At 49.5% G+C, this 18,301-nt stretch overlaps 1 protein-coding gene across 3 annotated transcripts in view; it reads left to right on the top strand.

Annotated features, from left to right (window-relative positions):
* LOC149343101 (uncharacterized) overlaps window positions 1–18,301 on the top strand; it is a 76,194-nt gene that overhangs the window by 33,848 nt on the left and 24,045 nt on the right. For all 3 annotated transcript variants that reach the window (XM_089545614.1, XM_089545613.1, XM_089545616.1), the window contains exon 3: window positions 1,557–1,693. In XM_089545614.1, the coding sequence (XP_089401740.1) occupies window positions 1,557–1,693 (137 nt within the window). The remainder of the gene's footprint in view (window positions 1–1,556; window positions 1,694–18,301) is intronic.

Here is an 18,301-nt window from a genome sequence, read left to right as displayed (position 1 = left end):
GGTGCAACAAACTAATGGAAGTCCTCTTAGAACAAAAGGTTACAGAATGAAGCATATGCAGCGTTTATCACCACCATCATCATATACATCATCACAGCTAAAAAAGATCGCTCATCCTCCTCCTCGTCAGCTTTATCCTTTGCCTGCGTCCGAATGTTTCATTCTTACCCGTATTGAACTCACGCATCCCTGCATGTCAGCGCACCCTTTGCTTCATCTGTTTGCTGGCCGGAGTTCCACGAAAAAAGATTTCCACTGTCCGAGTACCTTTATTGTTCTCCATTTGAGATAACGATGGCCTTCACACGGTTCCTTTTTTTTCGATCTCGGATTTTCTTGCTATTTTTAGCATGATCTCCGTGATCGCGCTTTTTTGTAACTCTTCCCGCTTGTGCAGATTTATACTGCGATACGTGTACGGCCTTACTCGTGTGGGTTTGTGTGTCGGGCGTCCGAACGCAAAATTGCGGCGCTCCCAAGCGGTCGCGCTGGGTACCATCGAGCAAGGAAGAACAGAAGCCTGGCGGCTATCACCAACTAGGCATTGGTGCTGGGCAGTAGAACATGCATGAATGCAAACTTTACCGCTTTCGCGATGTGCAAAAATCTTGTTATTGTTTCTGTTTGAACGTTTGGGTGGAAGCCCGTCTAGCGAGGGGCAGGAGTAGCAGCAGTGAAAATACTGCCAAATGCACAGTCTATCACTGAGCCTACTATACCAGATACGCTAGGCTAATTTTAATACGGGCAGATGCCGGACGAAGACCACTTCTAATATTGTTCCGCTGCTTGCTGCGAGGATTTCGTCTACCGCCGCCTGTGTTCTATTCCTTGTAAACATTTGCGAATATATTCCCCTCCACGTAACATTATTCACCGCAGCAAAAATAACAGCGCTATGGGCCCAGAGAAATTAAACATAGCGAATGTGTATTTTGGGCTCTTGATCATAAGCTGCCTGCAGCCGTATTTTTTGAAATCAGGCTAGTGGAGAGCGCGCACATAGTAGCGAATCTCTCAGAGCGGCAGAGTGGCAGAGCGGCTGAGTGCCAGATGGAAGAGCGACAGGGCGGCAGAGTGGTGGGGTGAGGAAAGTTACATGCCACCTACTAACGTGGACCCAAAGCAGTTCCCACAACTATACCGCTTTGCAGCAGCTTATGCATCACACAGAGAATTCCAAACTTTTGCTCAAGGGGATCCAATACCAGAAGTCTTTGGTTCACAGCTGAGTGCGTAGTTCTTCACACAGGAGCAACAAAAGCCGAACGGGACGAAGTAGCAGAAAAAACACACAAGATGGGGGGCAGCATAGAGTGAATAATTATTTTGCGTACGCGCAGAATAAGCACCAGTTAAAAACTATAAACACAAAACGCGAGCACGTCCGAGAGTTCAGTGTAGCAGTAGGTCTGGAGCTGTTTTCTGCTGGCTGGCAGTACAGTGTTCCTCTTCTATTGCAATATGACGGCACTCAACTTAACATGATGTGATTTCTTTCGCCGGGAGAGTGTAGGAGTTAAAAAGAGGTTTCGCTTTCTTTTCCCGTGTCGCAGCGCTGTGTCCGACGGCATCCCGGTGGATTCGCAGCAGCTGGTGAACCTGGTGTGCTGTACCCAGTTGCTCCTGCGAGAGCTGACCAAGTGCCGGGCGCTGCTCGTCGCCCACAAGATGGACATGCAAGACTTCTCCGGTGAGCCAAACTATGGTGGTGGTGGTGAAAACATTTATTAAGAAGGGACAGGAGGTATGTTTGGATCAGCCCGCAAGGGACCGATCCTTACAAACACTAGGTGGAGGTCCCTAGTATGGGACCCCAGTGGCGGTGGCCGCCGCCAGGGCGCGCCCGACTAAGGCTTGTTGGGCCTGTAAGTCGTGGCAGCCGAGCAGGGTCGCCTCCCAGTCCTCCCGGGTTTGGTTGTGGATGGGGAGAATAGCCAGATTGGAGGGGCAGGCCCACACCATGCGATAAGTGTCAGAAGACACCGCACTACAGTGCGGGCAGCTGCCGTTAAAGGAGGGGTCAAAATGTTTTAGTGCTGCCGGGCACATCAATGTATTGGTGAGAAGGCGGAGATGGAGCCTCTCATCCGCCTTCTTCAGGCCTTTAAATGGGCTAGGGTAAAGACGATGATTATTTTGACAGTAGGTTGTAATATCTTTGAACGTATAGACCGGAGGAAAATTGGGTTCCTGATCGGGTGGAGAGGAGAAAACAGCCTGGTGAGAGAGCGCGCTGGCGGCTGCGTCTGCTGCCTCGTTTCCTGCCATCCCCTGATGAGCAGGGGCCCATATAAAGTAACGGTGTGTGGGGTCCGTATCCCGTATGCAATTTTGGTAGATTCGATAGGCTGAGAAGGGAGTGCAGCCTTGTTCGACGTTCCGACAGGCCCCTTGCGTGTCGGTGATTATGTATTTTGAGTCGGAATGTGAGGCCGCGAGAGCAATCGCGACCTCTTCTGCTTGTGTTGCACTGCTGGCTCTGAAAGTGAGGCCGTTAACTGTGTTGCTGTTGTGAACTACCGCGACCGTGTACCATCCCCCGTGGTAAGGACAGGAGGCGTCCACGTAGTATACACCTGTTTTGTTGCCACAATGTCGGGCTAGCGCTTCCGCTCGTGCCAGGCGCCGACCGTTATGGTCTTCGTGTGACATGTTGGCTGGAAGAGGCTGCACGTGGAGGGCACGTCTCCACAGTTCTGGGATGTGAAACCTGTCTTCCATGGGGGGGGGGGGGAGTGGATATGGAGTCGAGCAAGAAGGCGGCGACCCGTCTCCGTTAGCGACAAGCGCGTGTACTGGTCTGTAAGTGCGCCTCCCGGAGCTCCCGGAAAGCCGGCTGTTTGAAGTAGTGACGGGGAGGTCAAGGGCACGCTTAAGAATTTTGCAAAGGATGACCTCAAGCGCATCCTCCTCTTGTTTCCGTAGTTGGAGATAAGGAGTCGAATAGAGAATTCGACTGGTTACAAAGGCGTTTGCCAGCCGCAAGGCATCCTTACTTTGTAACCCCCCGCGTTTGTTGGAAACCCGGCGGACCATGCGGCCCACCTGGTCTCCTCCCTTACGGAGTTTGGCAAATGTAGTGTCTGGCCATCTGTGTTTGTGGATGTAGATTCCTAGTACCCGTATCTCGTCACTTTCACGTATGGTACCGAGCTACTGAGAATTCTGCCGCTCTTTTTGCTGGCGAAAAACTTTCGATTACACACATTAAGGACACGTCGGTGGCAGAGCTCTTACGCCAGCAATCTTGAAAGTAACCGATCGCCGTTCCCCGATATCTTCACATCCCTGTATACCAATGCTATTGCGTAGCGTTCACTTTCAATATTGTCGGCTGATTCCGCTCAGTCATATAAACAGAACCGGGTTTGTTAAATAGAATTCAGCGCAAAAAAAAAAACAGACAAGGGACGAAGAGAGACACAGTGTGTCTCTCTTCGTCCCTTGTCTGTTTTTTTTGCGCTGAATTCTATATAACATGCTTCACCAACTAGCCCGGCAGCTTGCTCTCCAGAACCGGGTTACGGCACTCAAATGGCAGCTGCTCCTGCCTGTCCATCAAAACTGAGGTTGCCTGATGCTTAACGTTGCTAATGCGTCCTGCATGCCTCGGTGCTGCAACCAAATTCAGCGCCGCAGGCTCTGCAGCCCGGAAGTCATTGCTACGGAAACGGAAACGTATCACTGCTTCCTTTTCGGTGCCTAACAGGCACGGAAGAAGGTTCCGAACTGTTCGGCACGATGGGCCTCTGGCATCCGTCCAGGTGCATATGGCAAACGTTTCTTGCTTCAACCAGCGTTGAGGTAAACACAATTCACGTGGAAAGCATTAGGAACATTGCCTGGCACCAGCCAGCCGTTTTTGCGCAGCCCCCAAAATGCGCAGAAAGCCCTGCCTTTTTCTCTAAGGTTCCCGAAGGGTCCATAAAAAACGCCCTCATAAAACCGCTTTCATACTTTCTGGAAAGATAGAAAGCACACGCTCTTGCAGGTTCTGCCGTACCAACGGAATTCAAAATGGATAGGAAGCGTTGCGCCAAATGTGTGTTCTCTTTACTGTAGGCGTCCCAGATGCTGCACTCTAACTTTTTGCTGTGCGAAAAAGAGAGAAGGATTTACAAACACGCATCGGATTTTCGCTGCGCCAAACAGTTCAGCTTCGCTTTTCACCTGTCCCGCTTTCAGGAGGCTCTCATAGGCTGCTTTGCGCAAGCAGTTGCGTTTCGCCAAACATAAATCGTGGGATTTCATACGAGAGACGCAGAGGATACGAGAACGAAGAAAAATATGATGTGTAATGGGAGAGGATTGATGTTTCTCTTTAAACATTTAGATTTTTTCCAGACAGTCAAGTTTTTCGCTGCATTTTTCCTGCCTAATTTGAATTTGAAATTTAGAGACATGTTGACAGCAAAGAAAATTACGGAGGCCACTGAAGACTGCTTCCGTGCTTTGAATGAGAACGTACTGTCTCATCGTAAGCTCTGCTGTGAGGTTCATTAAATATTCCTTCCTTCCTAATGACTCACCTACTCATTAGCGTAAAGTCGTAAGAAAACGCTTACACTTGGATATCCTTTATTCGCCAATGAGCAATTGCCCGTGGAGGCTTGGCTTCAGAAAAAGGGAAATTTTGTGTCGCTTGTGAACTGCCATCTCTGTGATTTCATCAATTGTAAGGACGTAATTCTGTTTTAGGACGTCTTTCAACGGACCTTGATAAAGCGAATTTATTTGACTTCGCACACCATACGGTACCTTACTGGAGGTCAATGTGTTGATGAACCTCTAGATATGTTTTTTTTTTTCTGATTAGACTACACAGCTTATGGAAAACTAGAATGATGGATCGGCACTGTGGATTAGTTGTTTGGACGAAATCTCACTTCTGCCAAATGATTGTTCATCTGAGCGAAGTCTATGAACCGACAGACTTTAAACTGGAGTGGCCCTCCCTCTTAGTAGTGTGCTCAGCCTTGTTGTCTAGTTCTCTGTTGCTGTGCCGTTTTTTGAGATATGTTTTATGCCATTTCCTTAAAGCTTTGTAAGTAGTTCATGTAAATAAAACATAATTTCATTGTAAGAAATAAATGTTTAAAAAACAAGCGGTGTGTGGCCTACGGGTTGAATGCTCGCCTCACAAGCTGGAGGTCTTTGATTCGATTCCCCGGACCTTGTGAAGAAGCTATATTTTTCTTCTTTGCTGGCGACGTCACTATCTCATGGTCTACTGCTGACGTCATGCAAGCGCATGGGGATGTCACTGAGGAATTTCGTTCCATGGACGCCGGCGGACGCCGGCTTTTGTGCTAATGGGACACAAGGCTTTAGCCTTAATAACTACACAAAAATAATACCGCCTCAAGCCATCACTAAGCACACGGGAAGCCAATGAATGCTGTTTGGTCCACGTAAGCGTTTTAAGCGCAGGGCAAGCCTGGAGATGTTCGTTTCATTCTTTTCTTCTTATCAGTAGAAGCGAAATCTCAGCGATATCTGAGCAATGTCTGTTTCTGATTGTGTCATGAGCTAGGCATTAGGAGATATCTGCTTCTCGGGAATCTTTCGCAAAGATAAGCTAGTTCGCCTGTGAAGATAAACGAAGATACAGAGAGAGATAGAGAGAGTGAGAGAAAGAGAGAGAGACTACAAAGTGTCTACAAGGCGCCAAATTTGTTTTCGTCACAAACTACAACAGCGATAAAAGTCATCATGAATCCCATTCAGTAGTCTATAGCCAAGAAGGTTCCGTTCCTGCTCTTTGATTTTTTTTATATTTGCTTTAACCTTAAGTATGCATATCCGGGTGCCATCACAAGCGCCGCTACAGAAAATCACGCTTTAATGACTCGACCAGGCCTTTCCTTGCAGCGCAGATGTATGAGTGGTAGACATTATTTTGCTCATGAATTAAAAATTACGCGCGGTTCTCAGGTTGCAACGCTGAAGGTTGTGTTGACGACTCCGTTAAACGTGAGCACCGATAATGCACGTCTTGCGCCTGCCGTCTGACCGAATACTTCGCGATACTTTCGTTGCATTTAGACAAGCTATGAGTGAGAGATGCGAGGCTTTCGTGAACAAACACATTTCTGTATCAGTGTCGGGGCACTGAATAGCGAGGTCGTTACTTGCACATACGGGCCTTCGGTGGCAGTCGCGCGTTTCTAAATGTCTTTAGTGCGAACAGGCATGCCCAATTATGAGGAAGAGGTTTAGTTCCACATTTACTCCACTCCACACCGCTAAGTGTTACTTTGTCCGAGCTACACAGCAGAAAGTCTGTCGTTAGGATGACATGTTTTTCATTCCCCAAAATTAATGAACTGTATATTTTTGTTTCTTAACTGAGCCATGTTTAGCAGACCTTTCTTCGTAAACAAAAACGTTTACCATGTCTTTGTTACTCCATCGACTCATGAAACAATAAAGGTAAACTCGAGCACATTAACCACATTAAAAGAAAAAAATGCGGAGTGTGTTGCTTACGTTCAGCGCACTTAGCTGACGCGTGAAGTTATATCTAGTGAAGCAGCGCAGCGGCACAGGGCCAAAGGGAAGAAAGGGACGAACACAGCGCTGATGTTCGTCCCCTTCTTCCCTTTGGCCCTGTGCCGTTGCGCTGCTTCACTAGATATGTCAGACCAACTCGCACACCAGTTCATGGCGTGAAGTTAAGGTTCACCGTGATTGGAGACTGGATTAAATTCGATCAGCCCCTCCCTCTTCCCGCCGCCGCTCTGGGTCACGATCATTAAAGCGACAAATATATGACAGTTGTCACGGCTTCCGCATTATAGTGGACGTTAAACGACAACCTCAGTCCCAACAAACTTTTACTGCCCTTTAGGAATGCTTTAAAGCGCGACCAGTTGAGCATTCTGCATTCGTGTCGACCCTTTTCATTCGCCAGTAGGAAAACTGTTCATTCAAAGATGATCGAAGGCAGTGTTTCAGGAACGGGGCTCTTTCCCCATTTCTTTTTCTTGGGAAGCCATTCATTGCGAATCTAAGCAAATGTCACGTGCCGTACCTTTCCGGCGGAAACCTCTGTTTGCTGCTCAGAATCTACGCTTTCGCACAAAGCGTTTCCACCCTTATGTGGAATGCGTCGTAACCCAAAAGCTTCCTTTCTCTAACTCTACTTACTCAGGCTTTCGGCAGCACCCGCGCTTAGGGACTCACAAAGCACGTTCAGCGCCATCATCTGCGCATAAACTCCCAGAAGAACTTGGCAAGGAAGTAATGCACGAAGAGAAAGCGAAACGACCTCTTCATGCAGCGCGACTTTCTTTCGAGCTGGGCAGGACTCCAGAATCGGTTCCTAATGGTCCCAAGGCACGCGGCCTCTTAGGAGGAAACTCCTCGACTCGCAAAGGAAGGCAGTCTCCCGTTCCACGCACTGACTCTGTTGCGATGCCAGCATCACATCAGCAAAGGCATAGCCGGGCCCGGTTTCGGGAATAGTAGGAGGAGGGGGTGGGGTAGAGCTTGTATGAAAGAGGAGGAGGAAGATGAGGAAGGGAGAGAGAGGGTCTAGCGTCTGTGATCTGGTGCGTGCGCGGTGGGCGCACCAGCGGGCTCCAGCCCGCATGGTGCGCGGATTGCCCGCTTTCCTGCGTGCGTTGTGTGTGCGTGTGTTCGCCATTCCGCAGCGAGCAAAGCCTGAATCCCGGAAGCCGGGACGCGTTTTATTCCTTTTCTTACTGCGCTACGTGACCCGCAGACCGCGGAGAACGACAAATAAAAAATGGCTTGGCAGAGCGGGACAGCGTGGACGACGCCGACGAGGTACATCTCCGAGTGTACTCGGCCAACGGCGGCGGGGACGAGCGGCAGGCTGGGATGGCGGTTGGGCACCGCGGCTAATACGACCAGAGAGCGCGCGCGCTGGCGCCGGGTGGGTCGGCTTGCCATGCATAACACATGAGCGAGGTGGTGAAGAGCGCTTGCCGGACGCGACATAATGCCGTCGATGTGTGTTTTCGGGGCGTAGGTGGCCGCTGTGTGTGTGCGCGCTTGAGCGTGTCCTGTGAGGCTTTGTGTACGTTCACGTCTGTGTGTACCGCAAAGGGGCCAACTGTTCTCTTACTCCGCTCGCGTTCACCGGATCGATGGAACACAGTGGCGGGCAACGGTGCCATGCTTTCCATTCTCCCGAGAGCAACTCTATGTGCTCCCATCTCGCGCGAGAGGGTGCGCCTGCGTGCGTGTCGCTCCACAGTGTTTGTGGGAAAGCAAGCGGAAAGCGAGGGTAAAGTGAAATTATGTCGGCCGGCGGCAGGAGCAGGTCGGAACAGAAAAGGCGAAAACGAGTTCCGCGACGGGATCGACCCAACGAAGCGAACAAAGGGTCCGCCCCCCCCCCCCCCCCCCCCTTCCACTCTACCCGATCCCTGCCCCCTCTACACATGCCCCTCCTGGCTGCTTTTTGCTCGCGCGGTGTGGTTGAGACCAGAGTTTCGATTGTGCGCGCGACATAGCCCAGCCTTTTTTTTTTTTCCAACTCTAACCCCGATGTCGAATTGAACACTCTCTTTTCTGCCATTCCACCACTATCTTTCGTTTTATTTTTGCAACGAATAAAAGGCGCGAACTAAAAAGCGTGACCTTTTTTGAAAGGCAAATATAACTTACACTTCCCCCGGCCTTCTCTACTTTTTTCTTTCTTCCGACTGACCGCGTGTCGCCTGAACGTGGAGGCAGGGCAGAAGTAAATGAAATAGCTGTAAGCCGTAGCCTCTATACCTGCAATGTTGCCTGACACGATCCCGTAGCTTGCCTGCAGTGAAGTTTGCATCTGGTCAAGTTGTTGCACTGTTAATATTCTGCGTGTGCCGACTCGGACTTGCGCCGATTCGGCCGGAAACAGATGTTTTCTGCTCTTATTTTTTTTAGTTACCGTCTTTGGGTTCAGTTCTTCTTTTCAATACACGGAAGCTTATATTACTCTTCGCGCAGGGCTTTAATTAGCACCCGTGACCTGTGTCACTTTCTCAGGCTCCCTAGAGTATAAATCTGGGGCTGCAAAAAGGAATACAGTTGTAAGAAATAAATAACACAGAATGCAGACATTGATCTCCAGCTGCTGCCGCTCGATACGAACGAAAGTTTAATAGCGACAACTTAAACATATCGACCGAAGAGAGTGAGTAAGAAGTTTCGCGACATTTTTGACATTTCAGACTGACTCGAAAGCCGATCAGACTTGACACTGAGCATTGAGATTGGCCTTACGGCAAGAAATTTTTCAGTGACACTTCGTTGAGACGGGATTACTGGAAGGAAAAGTTTAAGAAAACGGACTGTTTCGAGTGCGCTACTTAAGCCGTAAGAAAGAGAATGTTAGAGGAATGAAATGGCAGCTGGAAAGACGAAAGAAGTCCATCGGAAAAAGGAGGGGGTTGCGCCGTGGATAACCCTCCGAGTACACTGTTTTGTCAATGCTGCAATTTTAGGACGACATCCACGTAGATAAAAATGTGAACAAAATGAATACATTCGTTTCTTCATTCCCTTTGCCAAATGCCTTGAGGTCACCGGATATTCCTTCTTTTTCCGGTGTCCTTGTCTGAAAACCGATTGAAATCGGTCGCCCTTTTTTCCTCCTCAAACGTTTCGCGAGCACCGAGAAAAGAAAGAAAAAAGAAAACAAGCCCCTCTTTCTTCTTTTTGAGTTCTGAATCCCTTCGGCTGCTGGCGAGCAGTCTGACCGGTTGCAAAATTGGTAGCTCCGAAGAAATCTATTTGGAAATCATGTTTTCTTAAAGCGCAACAACAAAAAGGAAGGAAGATGAAATTGCCATAAGGCGCACTGAACCTCGGCAGCGCACTTCACAGTGCGGGGCAGCCGTGGACGAGTTTCATAAAAAAACTCAGTTCCGCACGAGGCGGGGACGATTGAAAGAGAAATGATGGTGCAGGCAGATGGTAGGGAATAAAGAAAAAGAAACAATAAATCAAGAAGAAAATATTTTAGCTCTCCATCGAGAGAGACGGCACGCAATTTTGGGCGGGTAAACTGCGGGTAGACCAAAGGCATTTCGTTTCGCTTTAGGAAAACTAAAAGAAAAAAGAAAGAGGTCGTCTCTGGTGTAGTTATCTGTCTTTCGAGAACTTCGGGAAGAGTCCTCGAGCACGAAAAAGACGAGACTTGAGTGTTCCCCTCTCTCTACTTGCCCTCATCCACAAAAGCTGAAGGCCGAAGAACGCTTAGCCAGCACAGCTTCACGGTTTTTGCAAGGCGGGCACCTCACGCTACGCACCTGAACGGTGGCTGTCTTTCCGGCATCCGTTTTGTATTCAATACTTCGCGACTACTGTACGCAACTAAATTCAGAAGAATATTTCTTGGGGAAAAAGAAGAAATGAAAACGAAAAATTGAGGAACATGCCAGCGTCACTCTTTTCCGTCGAGATGGCAGGCTGAAGAGGCTTAGCGTGTTCCTCAATAATTGAGGTGGAAGCAAACGGATGATGGAAAAGCACCGCGAAATGATAAAAAAGTTTCCCTTCATACTTATGCGTCTTTCTTTGCTCTTCGGATTTCAAGGTAGTGCATTTACGCCTACCTTGCTTGATAAAAGTGGTGAGACCAGCTAGTTCTCGCGCTTTTTAAGCTTCTATACACACGGCTGTCAAATGCGTCTGCACCAAAAAACTCGTGCTTTCTGTTTACCGAAACGAAGAGTAAATTTACTGCCGGTCGCAGAGGCTAAATTAACTAACATAAAGCCCCATCTCATGGCCAGTCCGAGCACTAAAATGTCTTATTTTGTTCGGAGAAACCCTGCCTCGTGTTTTCGAAAACAGGCAGCCTGAATGACGTTAAATTATGGCGGCAGGACTTTTCGCTTCGCGTCCACCGATAAGGACATGAAAAACGCAGCAGATCACTGGAGCTATGTTATAAATTTCAGCTAAACGAAGTGCGTGGATGGCCAGTATTGAAATATTAAACGAACTAGCCTCGGCGACGTTTCCTTTCTTTTTGTTTTTTTTTTTCTGAAGAGCAACTGTTCAGATGCCGAGAGGCAGACGGCAGGTTAGAAGCAAAATAGAACGAAGAAAGAGAGAGAAAGAGATCGCCTTATGGTATTGCGGGCTGCTGCGCGAAGGTACAGTGAAGTGACTGTGAAGTTTCTTTCTTTTTGTTTCGCTCGTTCGGTGAAAAGAATATGAGCCTCTTGCTCCGCCCTATATAGCTCCGTTCGCGGGGGGGGGGGGGGGGAGGTAGCATGAGGACGAAAGCGAACGTTGCGGGAAGGCGGGCAGGCTTCAGGTCGCAAACCTTAGAGCGCTAGGAACTCCGACAGGAGCACAATGGCGCTTGATTGATGATATCCACGCTCTTATACCAGGGAACGGGAGCCCCGGTGGAGACTTTTGCTCGCAGTTCGCTGCTCTTTGATGCATGGAAAACGCTTTACACCGGACACTGCTTTTTATTTCAATATGTTTTCTGCATCATTTTTTTCCCCGCTCTTTAATTGAGCGTGCCTTTGAAGCCGGCTTTGGGTAGATATAGAGACAGACGAGTAGAGAAAGGGAGCGGCGGCTGGGAAGCCTTGATGAAAGGAAGGCATGTCGGCTCTGGACCGCGGACATGAAAGGAATGAAGCGGTGGTGGTCTTGGGGGATCACCGTGTAGGCATGCGGTCATATAGCTCAAGGCTTGTCGTGTTGTGGCCGCCAAACTTGTTCTATGCAGTGGAACGGAAAGTAGGGATTCGGCTGTAAAGTATATGCGAGGCGGGAACCCGTCCGACCAACATGTCGCGTCGCTGTTGCATGCGGTTTCCTTCGAGAAGCTCGCAGCTTCTTTTTATGCTGAGTATTTCAGCCAGTAGTATTGGGCCCTTTATCAGTGCAGAGACCAGCGAAGACTGACTTCTTCAGTGCTTATTACACGAGAAGCCTTAATATTCCGACTGGTTGGTACATGATTTCAGGAGCAAGTAATGGCGGGAAAAAGCAGGACTACAGGCAAGGGCGTCCGCAGAATTTTTGCAGGGGGGGGGCCCCATTGGCTGTTGGCGCCGGAGGGGGGGGGTTATGTTCGTAGCAAAAAGGCACTATTTGCGGAGTAAATTTATTTATTTATAAATAAATAAAATAAATAAGTAAAATACACACATGAAAGAAAAATTACAAACAGCAAATTAAAGCGTGGCTAGGAGAGATACATTGGAGTTTATCAACGAAGAAACAATTAAAATTAATAAAAATGCAGAAAGATACTATCACTTCGTGGAGAAGAGTGCTCAGTCTTGCTGCATACGGGTTCTCGACACACCCGGATTGATGACCAGCACACAGCACAATATGTTCACAAACACGCAACGACAGTCAGTCAGTAAACAGCAACTGTAGACGCCTCGGATTTTTCTGGGCGAATTGCGTGATGACACGGGTGATAAATTCATTCCTGTGCTTCATTACACGCTCTCGGTGCACACTCATCATACAAAGGCCGTCCAGTCTGTCGTTTGTCATCGTTGAGCGTAGCCACGTTTTCACTCTCCTCATTGTACTGAAGGAGCGTTCGACCGTACAGGTAGTAACTGGCAAAGCCAGAGCCACCTCAATGGCTTTTGCAACACCAGGGAAGAATGTCTTGGCCTGATGTAGAAGCTCGCAGTAAGTTATTTCTGATGGGTCCCCAGTTTTGTTGTACCACATCTCGTACCAAGAGATGGCCTCTTCCTTGAAGTTGTCGATGCCGTAAAAGCACTGGAGTTCTTCGGCGAGAACAGCGAACTCAACACGGCTCAAGTGCTTCATTTTTGATGGATGCAGCTGGAGAAGTTTGAAGCTCCTCTCATTGCTTTCAGAAAAGCGCCGAGCTAAAGAAGCAGTGAGGGAGTCCAAGTACGGCACATATATTGCCACACGGTAGTATTCCTCCGGCGACTGAATCCCGTAGTTGTCTCGGTGGGCCTGACGAGAGACTTGTCTTGGCACAGATATCACCACATTTAAGTGATTGGCTGCCTCCCTTGCTGCATTCATGATATTAGAGAACTCCTCTACAGCGTTCGTCCGGTGGCCGCGAAAAATACGTTGCAGCTCAGTGATGTGGTCATGCACAGAATGGAAGTCCATGGATACACCTTGCAGAATGTTCGTAACTGGTTCGAGCCGAGCGCTGTACTTCGCTACAATATGCAAGCAGACGATGAAAGATGAGCTTGTTGTTGCGCAGTAGAGGATGTGAGCTCGTTGTCTAGTTGCAGCGTTCGAGCATGATTCCGTGGACGCGAGCTCCTCGAGTGCTTCGACTATGGCCACGTAATGCTGAGAGAAGATCCTAATAGACTTATATTTTGCAGACCATCTTGTCTCACACAGCATCGGAATGTTCGGCACCAATTTTCTCCGGAGTACGCTCTCGCGGAAGAAGTTTATGGTTTGTTTGATTATGCCAATTGTGTTTCGAATTTCAGAGACGTCGTTCAGATCGTTGATGACGAGATTTAGTTTGTGACTTGCACAGTGGAAAAATAGTGCCTTCGGGAACTGTTTTTGTATAATTTTGTTCACTCCAGCTTCTTTTCCACCCATTGTAGAGCATCCATCGTACCCCTGTCCAACGAGGTTCGAAAGAATCAGCCCGACATTCGTCAAAAACTTCAAGATTGCCGCGGCGATGCAAGCGGAGTTTAATTGCTCCAGCTCTACAAATCCCAAAAACTGCTCTCGAACGCACACTTCGGCTCCCGCCTTGTCAATAAAGCGAACGCCTATAGACATCTGCTCTTTTCCTGAAATATCTGCAGTTTCGTCAGCAAGAACGGAAAAAGCAAACGCTTTGTTAGCTTCGGTAACTATCTGCTCTTTCAGGATGTCGCCACAGATTGTGATGATCTCGTTCTGGACGCGGACAGAAGTGTACTTGGCATTGCCAGCAGAAGAAGCGAAGTGCTCCTGAAGTAGAGTATCTCCAGCTTCTACACGAAAGTCAAGCAGATCATTGAAGACTCCACTATCGGACTGCTTGCCGCGAATTGGCAAGTCATGCGTCGCGCAAAAGACAATGGTGGAAACTATTGGAAATAGTTTCTCACGGTTCCTTTCAACTTGCGCGTGGAGTGCTCTGTTCAGCTGCTCTACAACGGGTAGCTGCTTGCCTTTCATCACATCCATAAAGTTCTGTGAGGCCGTCATTGCCTCCTGGTGCCATTGGGATTTTACGTGATCCCTGCACGCCTCGTGCATTTTTCTGTAGTTACTGAAAGCGCGCACGATAAAACTTCCTTGAGTACCCCGGTGAACACGTGGAGGAAAAATGACGCAAAAACGACAAATAGCGCCTTTCGCTGTCGCTGAGTACGCAAGCCAGGGGGCGTAATCTCCCAGCCATTGATGTCGAAAAGGCCTCTTTCCAGGTGTTACATCCTTCTTAAAATCGTATGTAACATTTGGTGACCATGGCTTAGTAAGAAGACGTAACTTCAAAAAGTCCGGTATGCCAGTGAGTTTAGCTTTGCCTAGAAACTCTCCTAAGTCATATTCTTGAGGCAAGTTATTTGTTTTCTTGATGTTGTCTCCGGACTTCGATCCCAAGCAAGGAGAAAGGGAATCGTCTCGGCTTACTGCGTGACCGGAGCTCGCTGGTGAAGTTCCTTCCATGGAGACGACGACGTCGGCTACTGTCCGGTGATGAAAGGTTGCATCGCTCTGGTCAAATCCGGACTTAAATCCCAAGAAAGGAGAAATGGAAACATATCGGCCTGCTGCATTACCTGAACTCACTGTTGACAGAGTCCCTTCCATGGAGTCGACGACATCAGCTACTGTCCGGTGATAAAAGCTTGCATCACTCTGTTCAAATGCTACACCGTTGTCACATATCACACCAGAATCTGCAGGGGCGCATTTGGATGACGCTTCGTCAGACAACCGCTGACGCTTGAAGAAGCGCCGAATGTCCATCATTCGGAACCGCGCGAGACAAAGCTGGCTATGGAGTTCTTCGGGGTTGGTAGTGTTAAAAATATATACACATTGATTGAAAAAACGGTTGAATGCGTACGTTGAAAGCAAAAAATGACTATATATACAACGAAAACTTATTTACAAGATAAATGCACGCTCGCAGCTTCATACACCTCGCTCCATCTTGCTCGCGCAACCGCACAGTCGAGTATTTGCACACACACTACTCGCCGCTCGTCGTTTTCTCGTCCGCTGTCTTGATTGTTCTCAGCTTCGTTGACAACCGGCCACTAAAAATACCGAAGCACAAACACAGAGGCGCGCACACATGCAAGGGCCTACTTGCCGCAGTATCCCCGAATACGCACTGTTGGAGTTGAGGGTTCAGGACAGGAGTGCCGCTGAGCGAAGAGGTAGATGGCGAAAGGAGAATAGGTTTATTTACATTTTACATTGGTGGTTAGAAGTGAGACGATTCTGCCGCATCCGCTGTCGAGTTTTATATCCTTCTTGTTCCCTAAAGTCCCTAGGTTGAGGACGCCCTTGCCGGAGTGAGAGGGGCCTAGAGCTTTCACCTGTGCGCACACACACGACACTGCACTCATGGTCACGCCCCCTTCACATGTGGAGTCTGAGGGAAAGAAGGTTGTCGTCGAGGTAGCGTTGACGGCGGTAGGTGATGGCCTCCGGCCAGCCGAAGGTTTCTGCGGGTCACCGACATCTGTTGATCATCAAATGCCACCCGCCGCTCGAGGCCAGACGCGAGGTCACGAAAACGCCGAAAGTGGTTCCTCGTGCTTGGGTCGGAGATGAGGCCCGCCAGCTTGTCGCGGTGCTTGGGCACGCCAAAGAGCAACCGGAGACGAGGCCCTTTGTTCCCTGGCACGGTCACGGCAAATGGGGAAGATAACGTTCGTCTCCCCGAGGCGGCGGCGGCGTTCTACACGTGCAGGCACTTTATGAAGGGGGTCTGGTTTTGTTCCTGCACTCCAACCGGGCAAACTCCGTAATTGAAGTCAGCTGGCACCTGGGTCCTCTCGGTGCTTGTGGTCCATGGTGGCAGGCCCGAAAGCAATCACCCTCAAGTCGCTAGCAGCCATACACAGTAGAAACAGGCGTGCTGGCCGCCACCCGGCGAGACTTGTTGTCGTCGTTCCTAATAGCACTTTGGGGGTGAAAGGAACGCCTCGCGACTTCCGAGGGGAAGGGACACTCGCCACTCCGGTCGGAAAATTTGTTTTGTGTGTTTTTATGGGGTTCAGAGCCCCAAAACGACTCAGGCTATGAGGGACGGAGTAGTACAGAGTTCCGGATAATGTCGACCACCTGGGTCTCTTTACCATGCACTGACATCGCACAGTACATGGGCGCTGTTGGGATTTGAGGCCCAGCCAGAGGTGACAGGCGAGCCAGGCGAGCCAGGCAGGCGCCATCGGGCTGCCTTGACCAAAGGCGCTGGCTTCCGGAGAAGATGCAAGGAACGCTGGTGTGGGGGCGCCTCTGGAGACTGCGTCGCCGTGAACAAAACCAACTGCTAATCCCCTTTGCCGAAGATTCTGAAAGCGGCGCTTCTACCGAACTGCGCTCTCCCGTGGATCGGAGGAGACAGCGAGCGGCGGCGGCGCCAACTCATCGCCTGCTTGCCCTTGAGCAGCCCGACAAAGCGGGGGTGGACACGGCTGATTTGTCCCTCCCTCCTGAAGAATTCATCGGTGGCCGGATTGTGCACTGTCTGCCTCCGTGTGGCTATCTCTCTAGAGATCAAAGAAACAGGCACCCATCTCAAGACGCCTCGAAACACATGCTCGCCGGTGCCGCTGTATGTCTGCAACGACGCGTCCCCGGACGCGGCACTTCGCAGATGTGACCCAAAGCTGGAAGCGGGGCCGCTTTTACACTTTTTGCTGAGCGCACCGCCGCCCCTGGTGTGCGGCCATCACTCACGGTTAGAGTGAGTGATTTTCCAGGGGGGTGCAGCCGCCCCCCCTTGCCCCCCCCCTCCGGACGCCCATGACTACAGGAGATGCACTCACTCGTGCACACTAATAAACGAATACTTCACCGGCTGCCAGCGTAAGTTATAATACATCTCTGTTCGTTGGTGCGATGCGAAGCATCAGACGGAGGACGCACGGCGCATCTAATAGGCTGCGTCTGATTACACAAAAAAGTTTTTTTAAATGAGCCTTAATAATAACCAGTAGCCTCTTCGCTGCACGCCAATAGTACAGCAGTAAAATGAATGAGGATTGTAAGGGGGCTGGAAACAAGCTTTGTACACAGTTGACAGTAAAATATATTTGCATGCCGTTGTTTTGTTCTTCATTGCGGCCACGAAAATTGCCAAAAAGGGGGCGTGAGGAACATAGTTGAAACAGGTAAATATTTTTTTTTTCTTTTTTAGACCTGAGTTGCTTTTAGATCCTGTTCTCTGCAAACTTAGGCGAAGATAATCTTGGAACCGCGACGAACATGAGGACGCGTATGGCGCCGAACCTGATGCCGAACACACCGAACTCTACGAACCTTTCTTCCGAAACGGGCATTCGAAGCCGTTGAGAGACGGCGAAAATTGGGTTACTGACTGCGTGTTACGCCGATTCCCTGTCCAGATCGCTCGGAAACCGTGGTGCTGGCCGGCGTAAACTTGACTCAAATGTCAAGGTTGTGTTTAGGTGCTCCCCAATTTAGGGATAAACAACGAACACAGAGAGCGCGTCTCTGAAAGAATAGCGGTTAGCGCTGCTGCATTGCGTGATGTGCACTCGTTATGCGAGTTTGCATCAACGCTATGAGACGACTTCCGTCTCAACACCACTGTTGTCACCCCCCCTCCCCTTTCCAAACCACCCTCCATTCAACGAAGGACCGCGCGCCACACTGGAAAGCTGTTTCTGGAAGGGAGCCTTCTAGAATCTGCTACGCCTTTCTTGCAACGCATTTCATGCCGGAGCCCATTCTGGACAACAGCTATAATTCTTTTTCTCGCCATTTGTCTATAAGCGGCGTCTCTGAATATTGTTACGTAGCCGTTGGGGCTCGTAACCGAAAGCCTTTAAGGGGGGGGGGGGGGGGGGGGGTTGACCTGGATGGCACCGGAGAACAAGCCAAGAGCACCCAGAGGAGGCCGGGACCGAGCTTCTGCCTCTTTTACTCGCCGGTGCACGATACTTGCGAGGAGCAGCCACACAGCGGCTGCTGGTGGAAACGCGGCATTACCCCCCTCCCTAAAAAGAAAACATCGACCGATGCATGCGCAAGAAAATAAAGAAAGAAAATAAGCAGTTCTTAAGAAAATGTAAGAAAATAAGCAGTTCGTAAGCAAGGATGGTGAGAAAATGAACAGTCACAAGAAGCATGC

The sequence above is a fragment of the Amblyomma mixtum genome, chromosome 5, assembly GCF_055824585.1.
Source record: "Amblyomma mixtum isolate Tamu chromosome 5, ASM5582458v1, whole genome shotgun sequence".
NCBI classification, from domain to species: domain Eukaryota; kingdom Metazoa; phylum Arthropoda; class Arachnida; order Ixodida; family Ixodidae; genus Amblyomma; species Amblyomma mixtum.
This window is presented reverse-complemented; position numbering and strand designations above follow the sequence as displayed.